The following is a 15,019-nucleotide window of genomic DNA, read 5'->3' on the forward strand; positions in this document are numbered from 1 at the left end:
TACACAGCAACATCCATGAACAGTAATGCCATGCATCTACGTAGCACAGGGATCTAAACGGGGGTAACGATATTTTGTGCCTATAGGAGAACAAAAGAATACTAGAGAACTGCGACTGAGTCATGAATTTGACAGTCTTCTTTCTGTATGGAACGTGGTGCGAGCATCGGACTATCCCAAAATCAAAATTCTTAGAAGAACTTCTGTTGATTATTACCGAGAACAAGATGGATGTGCACGTAGATAGCGGCCCGGGAGTACCTTTCAGTATGCAAAATCATGACGGATCCCTGGCGCGCAGCAGCCGATCTTATTTCTGGTGAATTGACAGAGTACTAGAGTATTACATTATGCAGATCTCTAATATCAATGTACGTACGACCGGACTTGACTGAGATCGACTTCAAGGACTTGGAGATTCGGAAAATAAGTCAGGGTCACGTGCGTGAGTTGATGGGAACGCGTCGTCGGAGTCACGAATTAAACTGTAGGTCCACAACCCGCCACATCAATCCACATCAAATCAATGATCGATGGTTCACCCCATTTGCGCCACATTCGTCGACCGCATATAAGGCAAACAGAAAGCAGACGTTTTCCTTGTTCTCTTACTTTTCTCTCCCTCAACTAGCTGTGCTCACAACACTCAGTCAGCGCAGTCATTGAACACCTAGCGTCATGTCCCCTACTGGCGAGACAGGCACATCGGCTACTCCGCCACGCGCCAATGCATCAAATCAAGGTGGTAGTAAACTAGAGTCCACCCCAAACAGCCGTGGGGCTTCCGTCGTCAGCGAGAACATCGGCTTGGTCGGTGTCCAGTACGTACCTTTCTTGTTCTTATGGAGTAGCACCTGACGTTCCATGAAGGGTTAAGGAGGTCTGGCCATGGATTCAGCGAGACATAGAGCAGGCCAAGCAGTGCAAGGCAGATGCCATGCTGCAAGCCCTCCTACAGCGCGCGTCTTGCGCGCCGGAGACGAAACAGCCCGAGCTCCTGCAAAAGTGCCTGAAGGGAGTTCTTCCGGTTTGCAATGGACGGGTCTCCGCTGGAGGCATATCCTCTTCGGGCATCGAGGCAGCCTTGAAAAAATAGTAAGCGCTCTTTCGATTATTACACGTTTCTACGCTCACAACGATTGCAAGCGTATGTCCAGGAGTAGAAAACGACTTCTACGGCCCTTTTATTGACGCGACGAACATTGCGCTCGCTTGTCTTGAAGAGGTCAAGATTGACGGGATGCGCGCTCCTGTCTCCACTGTGGACATGATCTTCCAGCAGAACGACATGCCCATGTACCAAACCCACCAGACGGTGAGATCAACTCGGAAGCCCGACGTCGTCATTCTTCCTTTGAACAGCGCATGCGCTTCATTTGAGGATGAGAAGTGCGACAAGAAGGGCGACAAGAAGGGCAAACAGAAGAGCAAACAGAAAGACGACGAGAGGGGTAACACGAAGCACGACGAGAAGCACGACACGAAGCGCAAGGCTCACATGGTCAAGAATGCCAAGGAAAAGCCACCAGCGTCACTCCTCTGGAAAGATGTTCTGGCTTGCATCGAGTTCAAGAGAAAGACGTCAGGGAGGACGAAAGAGATCAAGTCGCCGCCCTCTTCATATATAGTGACAGACTATGTCCCTACTAAACCAGAATTCCTGCCGGTGGATCATCTCAAGGCTGAAGTGCCTACGCCAGGCCCTTCCCAGACCCCAGCAACACAATCTGCGTCCGACGCCGCGCGTAAGTGATTTGATTTTTGTATCCGAGATCAAACTGAATGAACCGAGCAGCAGTTCAATCTTCCGGCCTTACCGCTGCACAGACTTCCAAGGGCGGGTCCAGCTCCAAGCGCAAGGCCGCGGACACTTTGGAATCTACCCCGAAAAAATCCAAAGTCAATCCTGACGAGCCAGATGTGACCGTCCAGACGGGTCTGTACGCCGCGGAAATGTTTGCGGCCAATCTTGCCGTCGAATATCTGATTAATTTCATCGTTGTCGGTGGGTTCGTTCGTCTGTCCAATCTGATCGCGCTCTTACCACCGCTTTTTAGACGATGTGATCTGGACCTGGTATTATGATCGCCAGGGCACCGTTCAAAGCTCTGGCATTAACTTTATCCAAGATCTCCCACGATTCATGGTGCTGTTATACGCGTTACAACGCTTCAAGGTTCACGATTGGGGCCGAAACAAGGACTTCCTCCCAGTTGAAGTTGAGGGGAAGCAATGCCACGAATTCAAAATCAAGGACGGAGATATTGGAACGGTGGATCTGTTGCTTCACACCAGCCACGACGAAAGAGTGACGCACTACGGACTACAAGGGCGGGCCACCAATGTGGTTCCTGTCACTAGCGAAGCGCTCACTAAGAAGTATGGTACCTTCGAGGATGGAATGGTGGCCAAGATATTTTGGGGAGAGGCGAGTCGTACCAGCGAGCCGGAGATCCTGAAAAAGGTTGAGGAGGTCGCTAAGAGGCACCCGACTGTCGAAGGGCATATTCCGCAGCTGCTCTGGCACCACAAATTCACGAATCCCACGTCCGCCATTCGAGAAGCCCTCGGCGTTCCTGAACCCACCACGGGAGGTCGCGTGCTCTACATTCTTGTGTTCCGCAAGCTCCACCCCATCACGAAGCTTCACGGCAAAGAGCTTTTCGACGCGTGGTACCAATGTATTTTATGTACGTGTTTTGGACGCATTTATGGGGCTCTTCGTTAACATGGCGTGCAGGTCATCTCACCCTATGGAAGGAAGGGGTCTATCATCGAGATATCAGCCCTGGAAACTTGATGTGGTACAGGAAAGGCGACAAACTGATCGGTGTCTTAAACGACTACGATCTATCTTCGTTGGCGAATGCGGTGGGTCCTCGGGGAAACGAGCGTACGGGCACGGTACCGTTCATGGCCCTCGATCTTCTCACCGAAAAGGCTCAACGAGGCGAAGTTAAACACCTATATCGCCATGATCTCGAGTCATTTATATGGGTTTTTACCTGGATTTTCTCGCGTTACAGGCAGGGAGTCCTTCTATCACGGAAATTGCGCCCCTTCGACGAGTGGGCGACTTTGGACGCTATTGCATGTGGCGAGAAGAAGTTAGCCTTTCTGGCAAATGCTGATTATGAACCCCCGGTCCTCCAAACTTCTGAATCGGACATAGATTGGTCTATATGGGATCTCCTTGTGGAATGTTTTGAGGCGCTCGATGCAGCAGCCTACAGTCGCCGTAGTCACGTTCGCCGTATTCGCCGTGTTCAGCAGCGATCGATGGAAGGAGCAGGCGAGCAGACAAACGCCAAGGAAACAATATCAGATATGGATGATTTGCTAGGCAAATTCACAGGTACCATGGCCTGGGCCAAGCTCAGCAAGACTTCACCTCTATAGTGTTTGTTACACTACGTATTGTTTTCTGTATTTCCTGCGTCAGATACTCATGGAATGGACGGATGTTACATAGATCCTCCTTTAGTCGTGTCACTTCTATTATGTAATATCGCCAGCTATTACTGTGAATTGTCGAATTTAAATGCACACTTGCTTTGTTCCCTAGCTTTTAAGCGACCACTGTCGCTCTCGCTCGTGCCACGAATCGCGCAGTTCACATTCCATTTTTTTTGGTTTCTTCGTGTCGCTTCTACGTATCCTTGGGTCCTGGGACGTTTTTTTATGGATGGAGGAAATTCTTCCTTCAAGCAATGGTAAATTTCTATCCGATTCTCCCTCTTCAACTATTTGTTCCCTGAGCTCGTCGACGGGTTTATTCTTCTACTCACCAGTGCATCCATCCCATTCCGTCATTACTTATGAATCACCAAACTGAATCATCACACATCCACCAACTTCGCATTCAAGCGTGTACAGTCACCGCCTCTTCGTCATCGCTTTCGTTCCTACTGTCACCATTTCTGTCTAATTGAACAACAACTCCTTCCTTTTTTATACATACAACTAACCTGTGTTAGATCACTGATCTGAATGGCGTCATTGTACCCATGATCCATCAATTCTGTAGAACGAATTGTCCCTGGCCGTTCAAATCTATTATGGTTTCACTCTCGTCTTTGAGATGGCACAGTTGTCTGTGCTGGGACCACGCCTCGTCCTTGGCCGACTCCGATGCAGCAACCACTATGACTTCAATTGCTTTCCAGGAACACGTCCATGTGAAAACTAGCAGCAGCGTTTAGCGCAGGACATTCTCGATATGATCGTTTTACGATGGGCGGGTAGTCTGCAGAGAGTGGGAGGATTTGTTTTTATCTATTCCAGGTTTTGTTGCGGTACTAATGTAAGTTGTTTGGTGTTGCGAAATGGATGTATGTCACACAGGAACACTTGACGAACGATCTCTCCCAAACGCTGAGGTTCATGCACGCGATATTGATAGTGCTGTCATAATTGCGGCAGCTGGTGGAAGTTTGTTCGCTCCTGATGTCATCGCTGAAAGATGGCTGCTTCGCGAAGCTCATGAGGAGTACTCGACCACTCTAGTGGCACCTGTACACCCATTCAGCACCCCCACTCTTCCTAGGGTTACCCAGTGAGTACCTTTAACAGGACTTTGGCTCGTTGACCAGGCTACTTCATTGAGCCCAAGCGGATCTAGTGCTCTAGTGCCATCAACCACGTTCAAATAGACTGAATTGCAATACACTAGTAAGCACAGACAGTCTGACCCAGAGCTAAGTTTCAAGTGTCGTTAGAACGAAATGGATGGTTCGGGGTGAGTAACAAACAAACCAGTGAGAAGAATGATTATAGAAAATTTGCTCGAAATTTTGAAGTCGAAGGAGTCGCATATACTCACTCATTCGCGAGTCGCTGGTATGAGCATGTACTTATATACGACTCAGCACATGAATAGATCCTGCTTGCGTTCAAAGAAATGTGCGTATCAGCAGGAATGCATTTCTTGTTGTGGTGCGTAACCACTGCCATCTACCTGAGCCACCATCATGCATCCCCGATTCCTCGGGCCGCCATCTATGGCAACGGTCATGCCAATCATCTCGTCATGCTTTTCAGCTTTCCGTCACGGTTCTGGTCACCTGGAGGGAGGTCATAGCGGCCGCAGACTGGGAGCTGCAGACAAATGACATGGTGTTAGGTAAAGATCCTAATGACGGGTAGGCGGGATATAGTGACATCGTGGGGCGGCCTTGACAGACTTCCTGACAATTTCTGAATCCGAGAAACTCGCTGGTCAGGGCAGAACGATAGATGTCACACACTGGCTTCCCTGGACTAAACATTCAAGATTTCCTCAGCGCCACTTGGATAAGATCGTCAACCCACTCCTCAACATTATTTACCTAAAAACGATCATATGTTGAAGGCTCAGCGCGCGTTTATTTCTCTGACTTTATGGCACACAGCGCAAGGGCTACCTCAAGGGTGCGGGACTGGAAGGCGCGGAAGCGCTAGATAGATCGCTCTTTCTCAAGGCTACGAGATCAACCAGGAATATATGGCCGAGACCATGGGACAAGAAGGGTTTCCTGCGAGGGATCAAACATATTGATTGTCCGACATCACCCGGCAAGATACGCAGCAACGTCCATTAACAGTAATGTCATGCATGTAGCACAGGGATCTAAACGGGGGTAACGATATTTTGTGCCTATAGGAGAACAAAAGAATACTACAGAACTGCGACTGAGTCATGAATTTGACAGTCTTCTTTCTGTGTGGAATATGGTGCGAGCATCGGACTATCCAAAAATCAAAATTCTTAGAAGAACATCTGTTGATTTTTACCGAGAACAAGATGGATGGGCACGTAGATAGCGGACTACCTTTCAGTATGCGAAAAAATGACCTGCCTGGCGCGCGGCAGCCGATCTTATTTCTGGTGAATTGACAGAGTACTAGAGTATTACATTATGCAGATCTCTAATATCAATGTACGTACGACCGGACTTGACTGAGATCGACTTCAAGGACTTGAAAATTCTAAAAATAAGTCAGAGTCACGTGCGTGAGTTGATGGGAACGCGTCGTCGGAGCCACGAATTAAACTGTAGGTCCACAACCCGCCACATCAATCCACATCAAATCAATGATCGATGGTTCACCCCATTTTCGCCACATTCGTCGACCGCATATAAGGCAAACAGAAAGCAGACGTTTTCCTTGTCCTCTTACTTTTCTCTCCTTCAACTAGCTCTGCTCACAACACTCAGTCAGCGCAATTATTGAACACCTAGCGTCATGTCCCCTACTGGCGAGACAGGCACATCGGCTACTCCGCCACGCGCCAATGCATCAAATCAAGGTGGTAGTAAACTAGAGTCCACCCCAAACAGCCGTGGGGCTTCCGTCGTCAGCGAGAACATCAGCTTGGTCGGTGTCCAGTACGTACCTTCCTTGTTCTTATGGAGTAGCACCTGACGTTCCATGAAGGGTTAAGGAGGTCTGGCCATGGATTCAGAGAGACATCGAGCAGGCCAAGCAGTGCAAGACAGATGTCATGTTGCAAGCCCTCCTACAGCGCGCGTCTTGCGCGCCGGAGACGAAACAGCCTGAGCTCCTGCAAAAGTGCCTGAAGGGAGTTCTTCCGGTTTGCAATGGACGGGTCTCCGCTGGAGGCATATCCTCTTCGGGCATCGAGGCAGCCTTGAAAAAATAGTAAGCGCTCTTTCGATTATTATACGTTTCTACGCTTACAACGATTGCAAGCGTATGTCCAGGAGTAGAAAACGACTTCTACGGCCCTTTTATTGATGCGACGAACATTGGGCTCGCTTGTCTTGAAGAGATCAAGATTGACGGGATGCGCGCTCCTGTCTCCGCCGTGGACATGATCTTCCAGCAGAACGACATGCCCATGTATCAAACCCACCAGACGGCGAGATCAATCCGGAAGCCCGACATTGTCATCCTTCCTTTGAAGAGCGCATGCGCATCCTTCCAGGATGATAACGGCAGCAAGACGGGCAAACAGAAAGATAAACGGAAGGCCGCCCAGGAGGATGACCAGAAGGACGATACAAAGGACGGTCAGAAGCGTAAGGATCACATGGTCAAGAACGCAAAGGCAAAGGCAAAAAACCTTCGCTGGAAAGATGTTTTGGCTTGCATCGAGTTCAAGAGAAAGACGAAAGAGATTAAGTCGCCGCCCTCTTCGTATACAGTGACAGACCATGTCCCTACTAAACCAGAACATCTGCCGGTGGGTCATCTCAAGGCTGAAGTGCCTACGCCAGGCCCTTCGCAGACCATAGCAACACAACCTGCGTCCGATACCGCGCGTAAGTGATTTGATTTTTGTATCCAAGATCCAACTGAATGAACCGAGCAGCAGTTCAATCTTCCGGCCTCACTGCTGCACAGACTTCCAAGGGCGGGTCCAGCTCCAAGCGCAAGGCCGCGGACACTTTGGAATCTACCGCGAAAAAATCCAAGGTCAATCTTGACGAGCCAGATGTGACCGTCCAGACGGGTCTGTACGCCGCAGAAATGTTTGCGGCCAATGTTGCCGTCGAACATCTGATTAATTTCATCGTTGTCGGTGGGTTCGTTCGTCTGTCGAGACTGGTCGCGCTCTTACCACCGCTTTTTAGACGATGTGATCTGGACCTGGTATTATGATCGCCAGGGCACCGTCCAAAGCTCGGGAATTAACTTCATTCAAGATCTCCCGCGATTCATGGTGCTGTTGTATGCGTTACAACGCTTCAAGGTCCACGATTGGGGCCGAAACAAGCACTTCCTCCCGGTTGAAGTTGAGGGGAAGCAATGTCACGAATTCAAAATCAAGGACGAAGAACTTGGAACGGTGGATCTGTTGCTTCACACCAGCCACCCCGAAAGAGTGACGCACTACGGACTACAAGGGCGGGCGACCAACGTGGTTCCTGTCACTAGCGAAGCGCTCACTAAGAAATATGGTAACTTCGAGGATGGAATGGTGGCCAAGATATTTTGGGGAGAGGCGAGTCGCACCAGCGAGCCGGAGATCTTGAAAAAGGTTGAGGAGATCGCTAAGAGGCACCCGACTGTCGAAGGGCATATTCCGCAGCTGCTCTGGCACCACAAATTCACGAATCCCACGTCCGCCATTCGAGAAGCGCTCGGTGTTCCTGAACCCACCACGGGAGGTCGCGTGCTCTACATTCTTGTGTTCCGCAAGCTCCACCCCATCACGAAGCTCCACGGCAAGGATCTTTTTGACGTCTGGCGTCAGTGTATCTTGTGTACGTGTGTGATTCAGCTTATGTGACTCTTCGCTGACATAGCCCACAGGCCACCTCATTTTGTGGAAGGAAGGGGTCTATCATCGAGATATCAGCCCTGGAAACTTGATGTGGTACAGGAAAGACGGTAGACTGATCGGTGTCTTAAACGACTACGATTTATCCTCGTTGGCGAATGCGGTGGGTCCTCAGGGAAACGAGCGTACGGGCACCGTACCGTTCATGGCCCTCGATCTTCTCACCGAAGAGGGTCAACAAGGCAAAGTGAAACACCTATATCGCCACGATTTGGAATCGTTTATGTGGGTTTTTGCCTGGATCTTCTTGCGTTATAGGCAGGGAGTCCTACTGCAGAGATTGCGCCCTCTCGACGAGTGGGCGACTCTAGGCGCTATTGCATGTCGCAAAGAGAAGTCAGACTTTCTGATGGGTTTTGTCAAATACCGACCCCCGGACCTCCAATCGGCCATGGATATATCTTTATGGGCTCTCCTTGTGGGCTGTTTTCGGGTGCTCCAGGCAGCTAACTCCAATCTGGTTGATGACGTGTACTATAACCTCGGTGTTGAGCAGGGATTGACGGAGGGAACATACGAGCAGATAGATGCCGAGGAAACAGTATCGGATATGGATGATTTACTAGGCAAATTCACAAGTATCAGGGAGTGGGTTAAGCTCAGCAAACCTTCATAGTGATCGTTACACTACACGTTGTTTTCTGTGTTTCGCTTACTGTGTCAGTTACTCATGGAATGGACGGATGTTACGTAGATAATTCTTTGTAGTTCTGTCGTCCCCAAACCGTCAAACATAGTACGTGTGTTTGTTCTGACGAATTGATATAGTATCAGAGTATAGACAGATCTCTACTATTGGTACGGCTGAGGTGAAATCGATTTCCAGGCGTCAAATAAGTTACGGTCATGTGCCCACGCCGCGTCCCCAGAGTCGAAATTCTGGATTGTAGGTCCACATGGTTGGGCGTCACGGCATATCGCAGCACCCTCTTTCTGCAGCGGCACAGCATCTTCACCATGCCTCATTTTCGACAAATTGAGACGGCACTACCTGATTACAAAAGGTCCAGTACAAGTCGAGGTCACGTGCGCGTGTTGATGGGTCGAATTAATTAAACTGTAGGTCCACAACTGCCACATCAATCCACATCAAATCAATGATCAATTGACAATGGTCCACCACATTTGCGCCACATTCGTCAACCGGAGGCAGGAAGCAGTCGGCTTTCTTGTCTTCTTAATTTTCTCTCCCTTCACTAGTAGCTCTGCTCACTACACTCAGTCAGCGCAATCATTGAACACCTAGCGTCATGTCCCCTGCTGGCGAGACAGGCACATCGGCTACTCCGCCACGCGCCAATGCATCAAATCAAGGTGGTAGTGAACTAGAGTCCACCCCAAACAGCCGTGGGGCTTCCGTCGTCAGCGAGAACATCAGCTTGGTCGGTGTCCAGTACGTACCTTTCTTGTTCTATGGAGTAGCACCTGACGTTCCATGAAGGGTTAACGAGGTTCGGCCATGGATTCGGCGGGACATCGAGCAGGCCAAGCAGTGCAAGGCAGATGCCATGCTGCAAGCCCTCCTACAGCACGCGTCTTGCGCCCCAGAGACGAAACAGCCCGAGCTCCTGCAAAAGTGCCAGAAGGGAGTTCTGCCGGTTTGCAATGGACAGGTCTCGAATGGGATGGTAGCCATTTTTGGGGGAGAGGCTGGTCGCACTAGCGAGCCAAAAATCCTGGACAAGGTTGAGGAGATCGCTAAGGTGCACCCGACTGTCGAAGGGCATATCACTGAGCTGCTCTGGCATCATGCGCTCACGAATCCCACATCCGCCATTCGAGAAGCCCTCGGCGTTCCGGAACCCAGCATGGGCAGTCGCATGCTCTACATTCTTGTATTCCGCAAGCTCTACCCAATCACGAAGCTTCACGGCAAGGATCTTTTCGACGTCTGGCATCAGTGTATCTTATGTACGTGTTTGATTCAGCTTATGTGGCTTTTCGTTGACATAGCCTACAGGCCACCTCACTTTGTGGAAGCAAGGTGTTTATCATCGAGATGTCAGCCCTGGAAACTTGATGTGGTACAGGAAAAGCGGTAGACTGATCGGTGTCTTAAACGACTACGATCTATCCTCGTTGGCGAATGCGGTGGGTCCTCAGGGAAACGAGCGTACGGGCACGGTACCGTTCATGGCCCTCGACCTTCTCACCAAAAATGGTCAACAAGGCAAAGTGAAACACCTATATCGCCACGATCTAGAATCGTTTATGTGGGTTTTCGCCTGGATTTTTTTGCGTTACAGGCAGGGAGTCCTTCTACTACCGAAGTTGCGCCCTCTCGACGAGTGGGCGATTTTAGGCGCTATTGCGTGTCGCAAGGAGAAGTTAGACTTCCTGACGGATTTTATCGGTTATCTACCCCCGGACCTCGAAACTTCTGGATCGGACATAGATTTGTCTTTATGGACTCTCATTGAGGAATGTTTTCGGGTGCTCCTGGCACTTACCTCCAATCGCATCAACCGTATTCTCCTTGTTCAGCGGAGATCGAGGCAAGGAGCATACGGGCAGATAACTGCCGAGGAAACAGTATCGGATATGGATGATTTACTAGGTAAATTCACAGGTACCGAGGCGTGGGTTGAGCTCGGCAACACCTTATCTTTATAGTGGTCGTTGTACTATATATTGTTTTCCGTGTTTCGCTACCTGTGTCAGTTACTCGTGGAATGGACGGATGTTACATATATCATTCTTTGTAGTTCTGTCGTCCCCAACTCGTCAAATATAGTACGTGCGTTTTTTCAAGGAATGGAAGATTTCTATCCTATTCTCACTCTCTGGCTATTCGCTCATGACTCCTCAAGCTCGTCGAGGAGCTTGATCTTCTATTTACCAGTGCATCCATACCATTCCGTCGTTACTTATGAACCAACTAGATCATCACACATTCATTCAAGCGGTAACCATCATTGCCTCTTTGTCAACGCTTTCGTTACTTTTCTGTCTAAATCATCGTTCTTTCTTTGTACCCCTTCCTCTTTTGTACAACCCTTTGTACAGCCTCCCCACTTTCTTTGTACGATTACACGTCGACAGTGTTTTATGATAGTACGACACATGTATGTACTTTTGGTCGCATTCGTACTAATCAGCGTGTACATAAATTGGAAGAAAGGTTGTGAATTTTTGCTCGTGTGGTAGTTACAAAGAATGTCTGCCACAAGGTCAACTTGCCCAAGGCGCCGTTCAAACCTGTGTTAAATCAATGATCTGCCAGTCTCCGGCGTTCTTAGTTATTTCCAAAATGATAGGCCAGATTCCACCGCCTTTGTTTGGTTTTGAAGCACTGCCTCCCTGATTGTGATGTCACATATTTCTAAATTTGACACGCCCTTGTTGAAGTTCTAGTTCGTCTACGGCACTAAACAACTTGAATGACATAGGTGTCATTCGCTTTTTCTTCGATATTTTGTCACGGTGCGTCGCCTCATCAAATGCGAATAAAAGTAAGTGTGTAAATTTGAATCTGGCCTGTCGTTTTGGAAATAGCTGTTGATCAAACATTTCAATTAGCGAGTCACTGCATTAATGATTCAACAACTGAAATTTGATACCATCGATATCCCTGGATGCACACTCCCTTTCTACTTGAAATCAATGATCATGCTGAGCGCTGAAAGCCTGAAACACTTCAATGGATCAGGTATGATCTTTCAAATTATTATTAATACTTCGGCAACTTGAACGTAAGCGGTGGATGGGGTATATGAAGCGCGAATGCAATCGTTATACATCCACCAAATTTCCCCCTCACTCACTCAGGCTCCCATCCTCTAATAGGATGACCCTAGTCTCGAACGATCCCAGTTGGTGGCCATTCATCAATGCAGTTCTTATTTTCAGCTATTTCGTAGGTCTGTGGAGAGCCAGCTGCATGATGACCGTGATGACTTGATTAACCTTGGCTGTGGTTTCGCAGTTGCCTCCTGTGCTACAGCAATATACGATTGGGGTGAGCAATATCAAGTACGAAAAGATCACAGGATTTCTAGGACTTACGTTCGGACAAGAGGTAGGTCGACACCATTACAGAAGCAGCCATGTCGCTGAGAACAGTTATATAGGTGGAACTGATCTGGGTGAGCGGACTCCCACATCAAAAGAACGATGTGAAATACCACAACTGATTTGCGGCAGAGGCAACGATGGTCCATGATGACCGTTCTGTATATTGTTGTATGTAGCTTGTGTTTTTACGCGTGTTTAGCAAGTTGTGCTGATATGAACATATCCTAGGCACGATATCTTGGAATAGGATTCATTGTGTACGTTTCTACGTTTAAGCCGTTGGTGTTGCGCTCAATACCTATCTCACAACCAGGATCGGCATGTTGAGTATGTCTCCTCGCATAGACTCTGTTTCTATCTTGTGACGGGCGGCATACAGTGAGTACTCCAACAATTCCGACAACAGATGCAGTGAGCATTCCGCACCGATGCCTTCTATTCCCGTCCGAATAACTGAACTACCCTGCAGAGGTGAGTGAGATTCTCGAACCACTTGTTGGTTCAATATAATGACTCCCACAGTTGTGAGTTTGTTGCGAGTTTGTGATCCTCCGAAGCTGATAACTAATGTTGTTGGATTCGTCAGGCCTTATCTTAGACGATACGCTTAATTGGACGGGTAACGTTGCAGACGCAATACTGGGCGGTGAGCATTATACTGTCGTGGTATTGACCTGATTGAAACATCATGCAAGTTATCATGATCGTTCGGTTACATGCCATGTATCAGCGATCTAGAAAGGTGCTGATATTTCTCGTTGTCATCTTTCTGGCCATCAGAATCACCAGCGTAGTGATGGTCGCAATAATGATGACGCAAGTTTCAGTGGGTAAGCTTTAATTATGTATGGAATATTCAAGTACATCAGGCTCACTGACAAGTACCAGAGGAATTCATTCTCTACGGCACCTATCAGTGCAACACTGACTATACCGGAGATTCCCTATTTCTGACTTCCATGACTTGGATACTTGGCACTGTATGGGAGGTCCTTGCACTGTGTCTAGCGGCCTGGATTGCTGTAAAGCACTTCCGTGAACTGCGAAGACACTCAACAGGAGGTGTTATGGGGGACTGTTTCACGGTGTTAATGCAAACTCACATTAGTTACTTTGCGAGGTGAGCTCATAATGTGAATGTGGTTTTCTTGTTCTGCTAAATTTTTGCACGTGCTAGCTTTGTTGTTATTGCTTGCTTCCAGATCAGTTTATTGTCCCCAACGCTCTTAGCGGTATGCCAGTCTGTCACCGACCTCTATGTGTCACCATGATTCATCATTTCTATAGGATCAAATGACCCAGGGTGTTCAGATTTATCTTGGTTTCGCTCAAATCTCCTACACGGTGCAGCTGTCTGTGCTGGGACCACGCCTCATCCTTAGCGTTCGAGAATATCATGCAAAACTCGTGGCCGACTCCGATGCAGCAAGTGCTATGACTTCAATTGCTTTCCAGGAACACAACCATGTGGAAACTAGCAACAGCGTTTAGCGCAGGATATTCTCGATAGGATTGTTTTACGATGGGCGGATAGTCTGCAGAGAGTGGGAGAATTTGTTTTTATTTATTCCAGGTTTTATTGCGGTACTTATAGAAGTTGCAAAATAGATGTATGCCATACAGGACCTTGACGAACCATGACATGAGTACAGATCTCTCCCAAACGCTGAGGTTCATGCACGCGGTCTTGATAGTAATGTCATGATCGTAGCGGCTTGTGGAAGTCTGTTTGCTCCCAGTAATGTCATCGCTGAAAGATAGCTGCTTTCCAGAGCTCGTAAGAGTATTCGACCACTCTAGGGGCGCCTGTACACGCATTCAGCACCCTCATTCACGCCAACAGCTCCAGGGTTACACACTGAGTACCGTTAGCAGGACTTTGGCTCGTTGACCAGGCTACTTCATTGAGCCCAAGCGGATCTAGTGCTTCAGTGCCATCAACCACGTTTGAATTGGGATGACGAGACTGAATTGCAATACACCAGTAAGCGCAGACAGTACCAATCATCTCGTCATCCTTGTCAGCTTACCGTCACAGTTCTGGTCACCTCCTGGAGGGAGGACATAGCAGCCGTAGACTGGGAGCTTCATGGTGTTAGGTAAAGATCCTGATGGCGGGTAGGCTGGATATAGTGACATCGTGCGACGGCCTTCAAGACATCAGACTTCCCGACAATTTCTGAATCCGAGAAACTCACTGGCCAGGGCAGGACGATAGATCTCACATACTGGCTTGCATTCCCTGGACTAAACATTCAAGATTTCCTCAGCGCCACTTGGATAAGAACGTCAACCCACTCCTCAACATTATTTAACTAAAAACGATCATATGTTGAAGGCTCAGCGCGCGTTGATTTCTCTCACTTCACGGCACACAGCGCAAGGGCTACCTCAAGGGTGCGGGACTGGAAGGCGCGGAAGCGCTACTAGTAGATGGATCGCTCTTTCTCAAGGCCACGAGATCAACTAGGAATATATGGGCGAGACTTGGGCGAGACCATGGGTTTCCTGCGAGGGATAACATATATATATTGATTGTCCGACATTACCCCAGATACACAGCAGCATCCATGAACAGTAATGTCAGGCATCTACATAGCACAGGGATCTAAACGGGGGTAACGATGTTTTGTGCCTATACTAGGAGAACAAAAGAATACTACAGAACTGCAACTGAGTCATGAATTTGACAGTCTTCTTTCTGTGTGGAACATGGTG

General features: G+C 48.5%; 3 protein-coding genes across 3 annotated transcripts; all 3 read left to right on the forward strand.

Moving 5' to 3' along the window:
- Positions 1–678: 678 nt before the first annotated feature.
- Positions 679–3,399, forward strand: F5147DRAFT_656706 (uncharacterized protein; the record flags this gene model as incomplete). The annotated part of the gene is made up of 6 exons (XM_041434152.1): positions 679–821; positions 871–1,095; positions 1,147–1,745; positions 1,799–2,005; positions 2,058–2,690; positions 2,741–3,399. The coding sequence occupies 6 exons, from the start codon at positions 679–681 to the stop codon at positions 3,397–3,399; spliced, it is 2,466 nt and encodes an 821-aa protein (XP_041288101.1).
- A 2,602-nt stretch (positions 3,400–6,001) lies between these two features.
- Positions 6,002–8,903, forward strand: F5147DRAFT_641750 (uncharacterized protein; the record flags this gene model as incomplete). The annotated part of the gene is made up of 6 exons (XM_041433064.1): positions 6,002–6,368; positions 6,418–6,642; positions 6,694–7,265; positions 7,316–7,525; positions 7,578–8,210; positions 8,260–8,903. The coding sequence occupies exons 1-6, from the start codon at positions 6,226–6,228 to the stop codon at positions 8,901–8,903; spliced, it is 2,427 nt and encodes an 808-aa protein (XP_041288102.1). The 5' UTR covers positions 6,002–6,225.
- A 634-nt stretch (positions 8,904–9,537) lies between these two features.
- Positions 9,538–10,900, forward strand: F5147DRAFT_778458 (uncharacterized protein; the record flags this gene model as incomplete). The annotated part of the gene is made up of 3 exons (XM_041442134.1): positions 9,538–9,680; positions 9,729–10,198; positions 10,248–10,900. 3 exons carry the CDS (start codon positions 9,538–9,540, stop codon positions 10,898–10,900), a joined length of 1,266 nt encoding a protein of 421 aa, XP_041288103.1.
- Positions 10,901–15,019: the final 4,119 nt, after the last annotated feature.

This window comes from Suillus discolor (genome assembly GCF_016758755.1).
Source record: "Suillus discolor strain FC423 chromosome Unknown F5147scaffold_71, whole genome shotgun sequence".
NCBI classification, from domain to species: domain Eukaryota; kingdom Fungi; phylum Basidiomycota; class Agaricomycetes; order Boletales; family Suillaceae; genus Suillus; species Suillus discolor.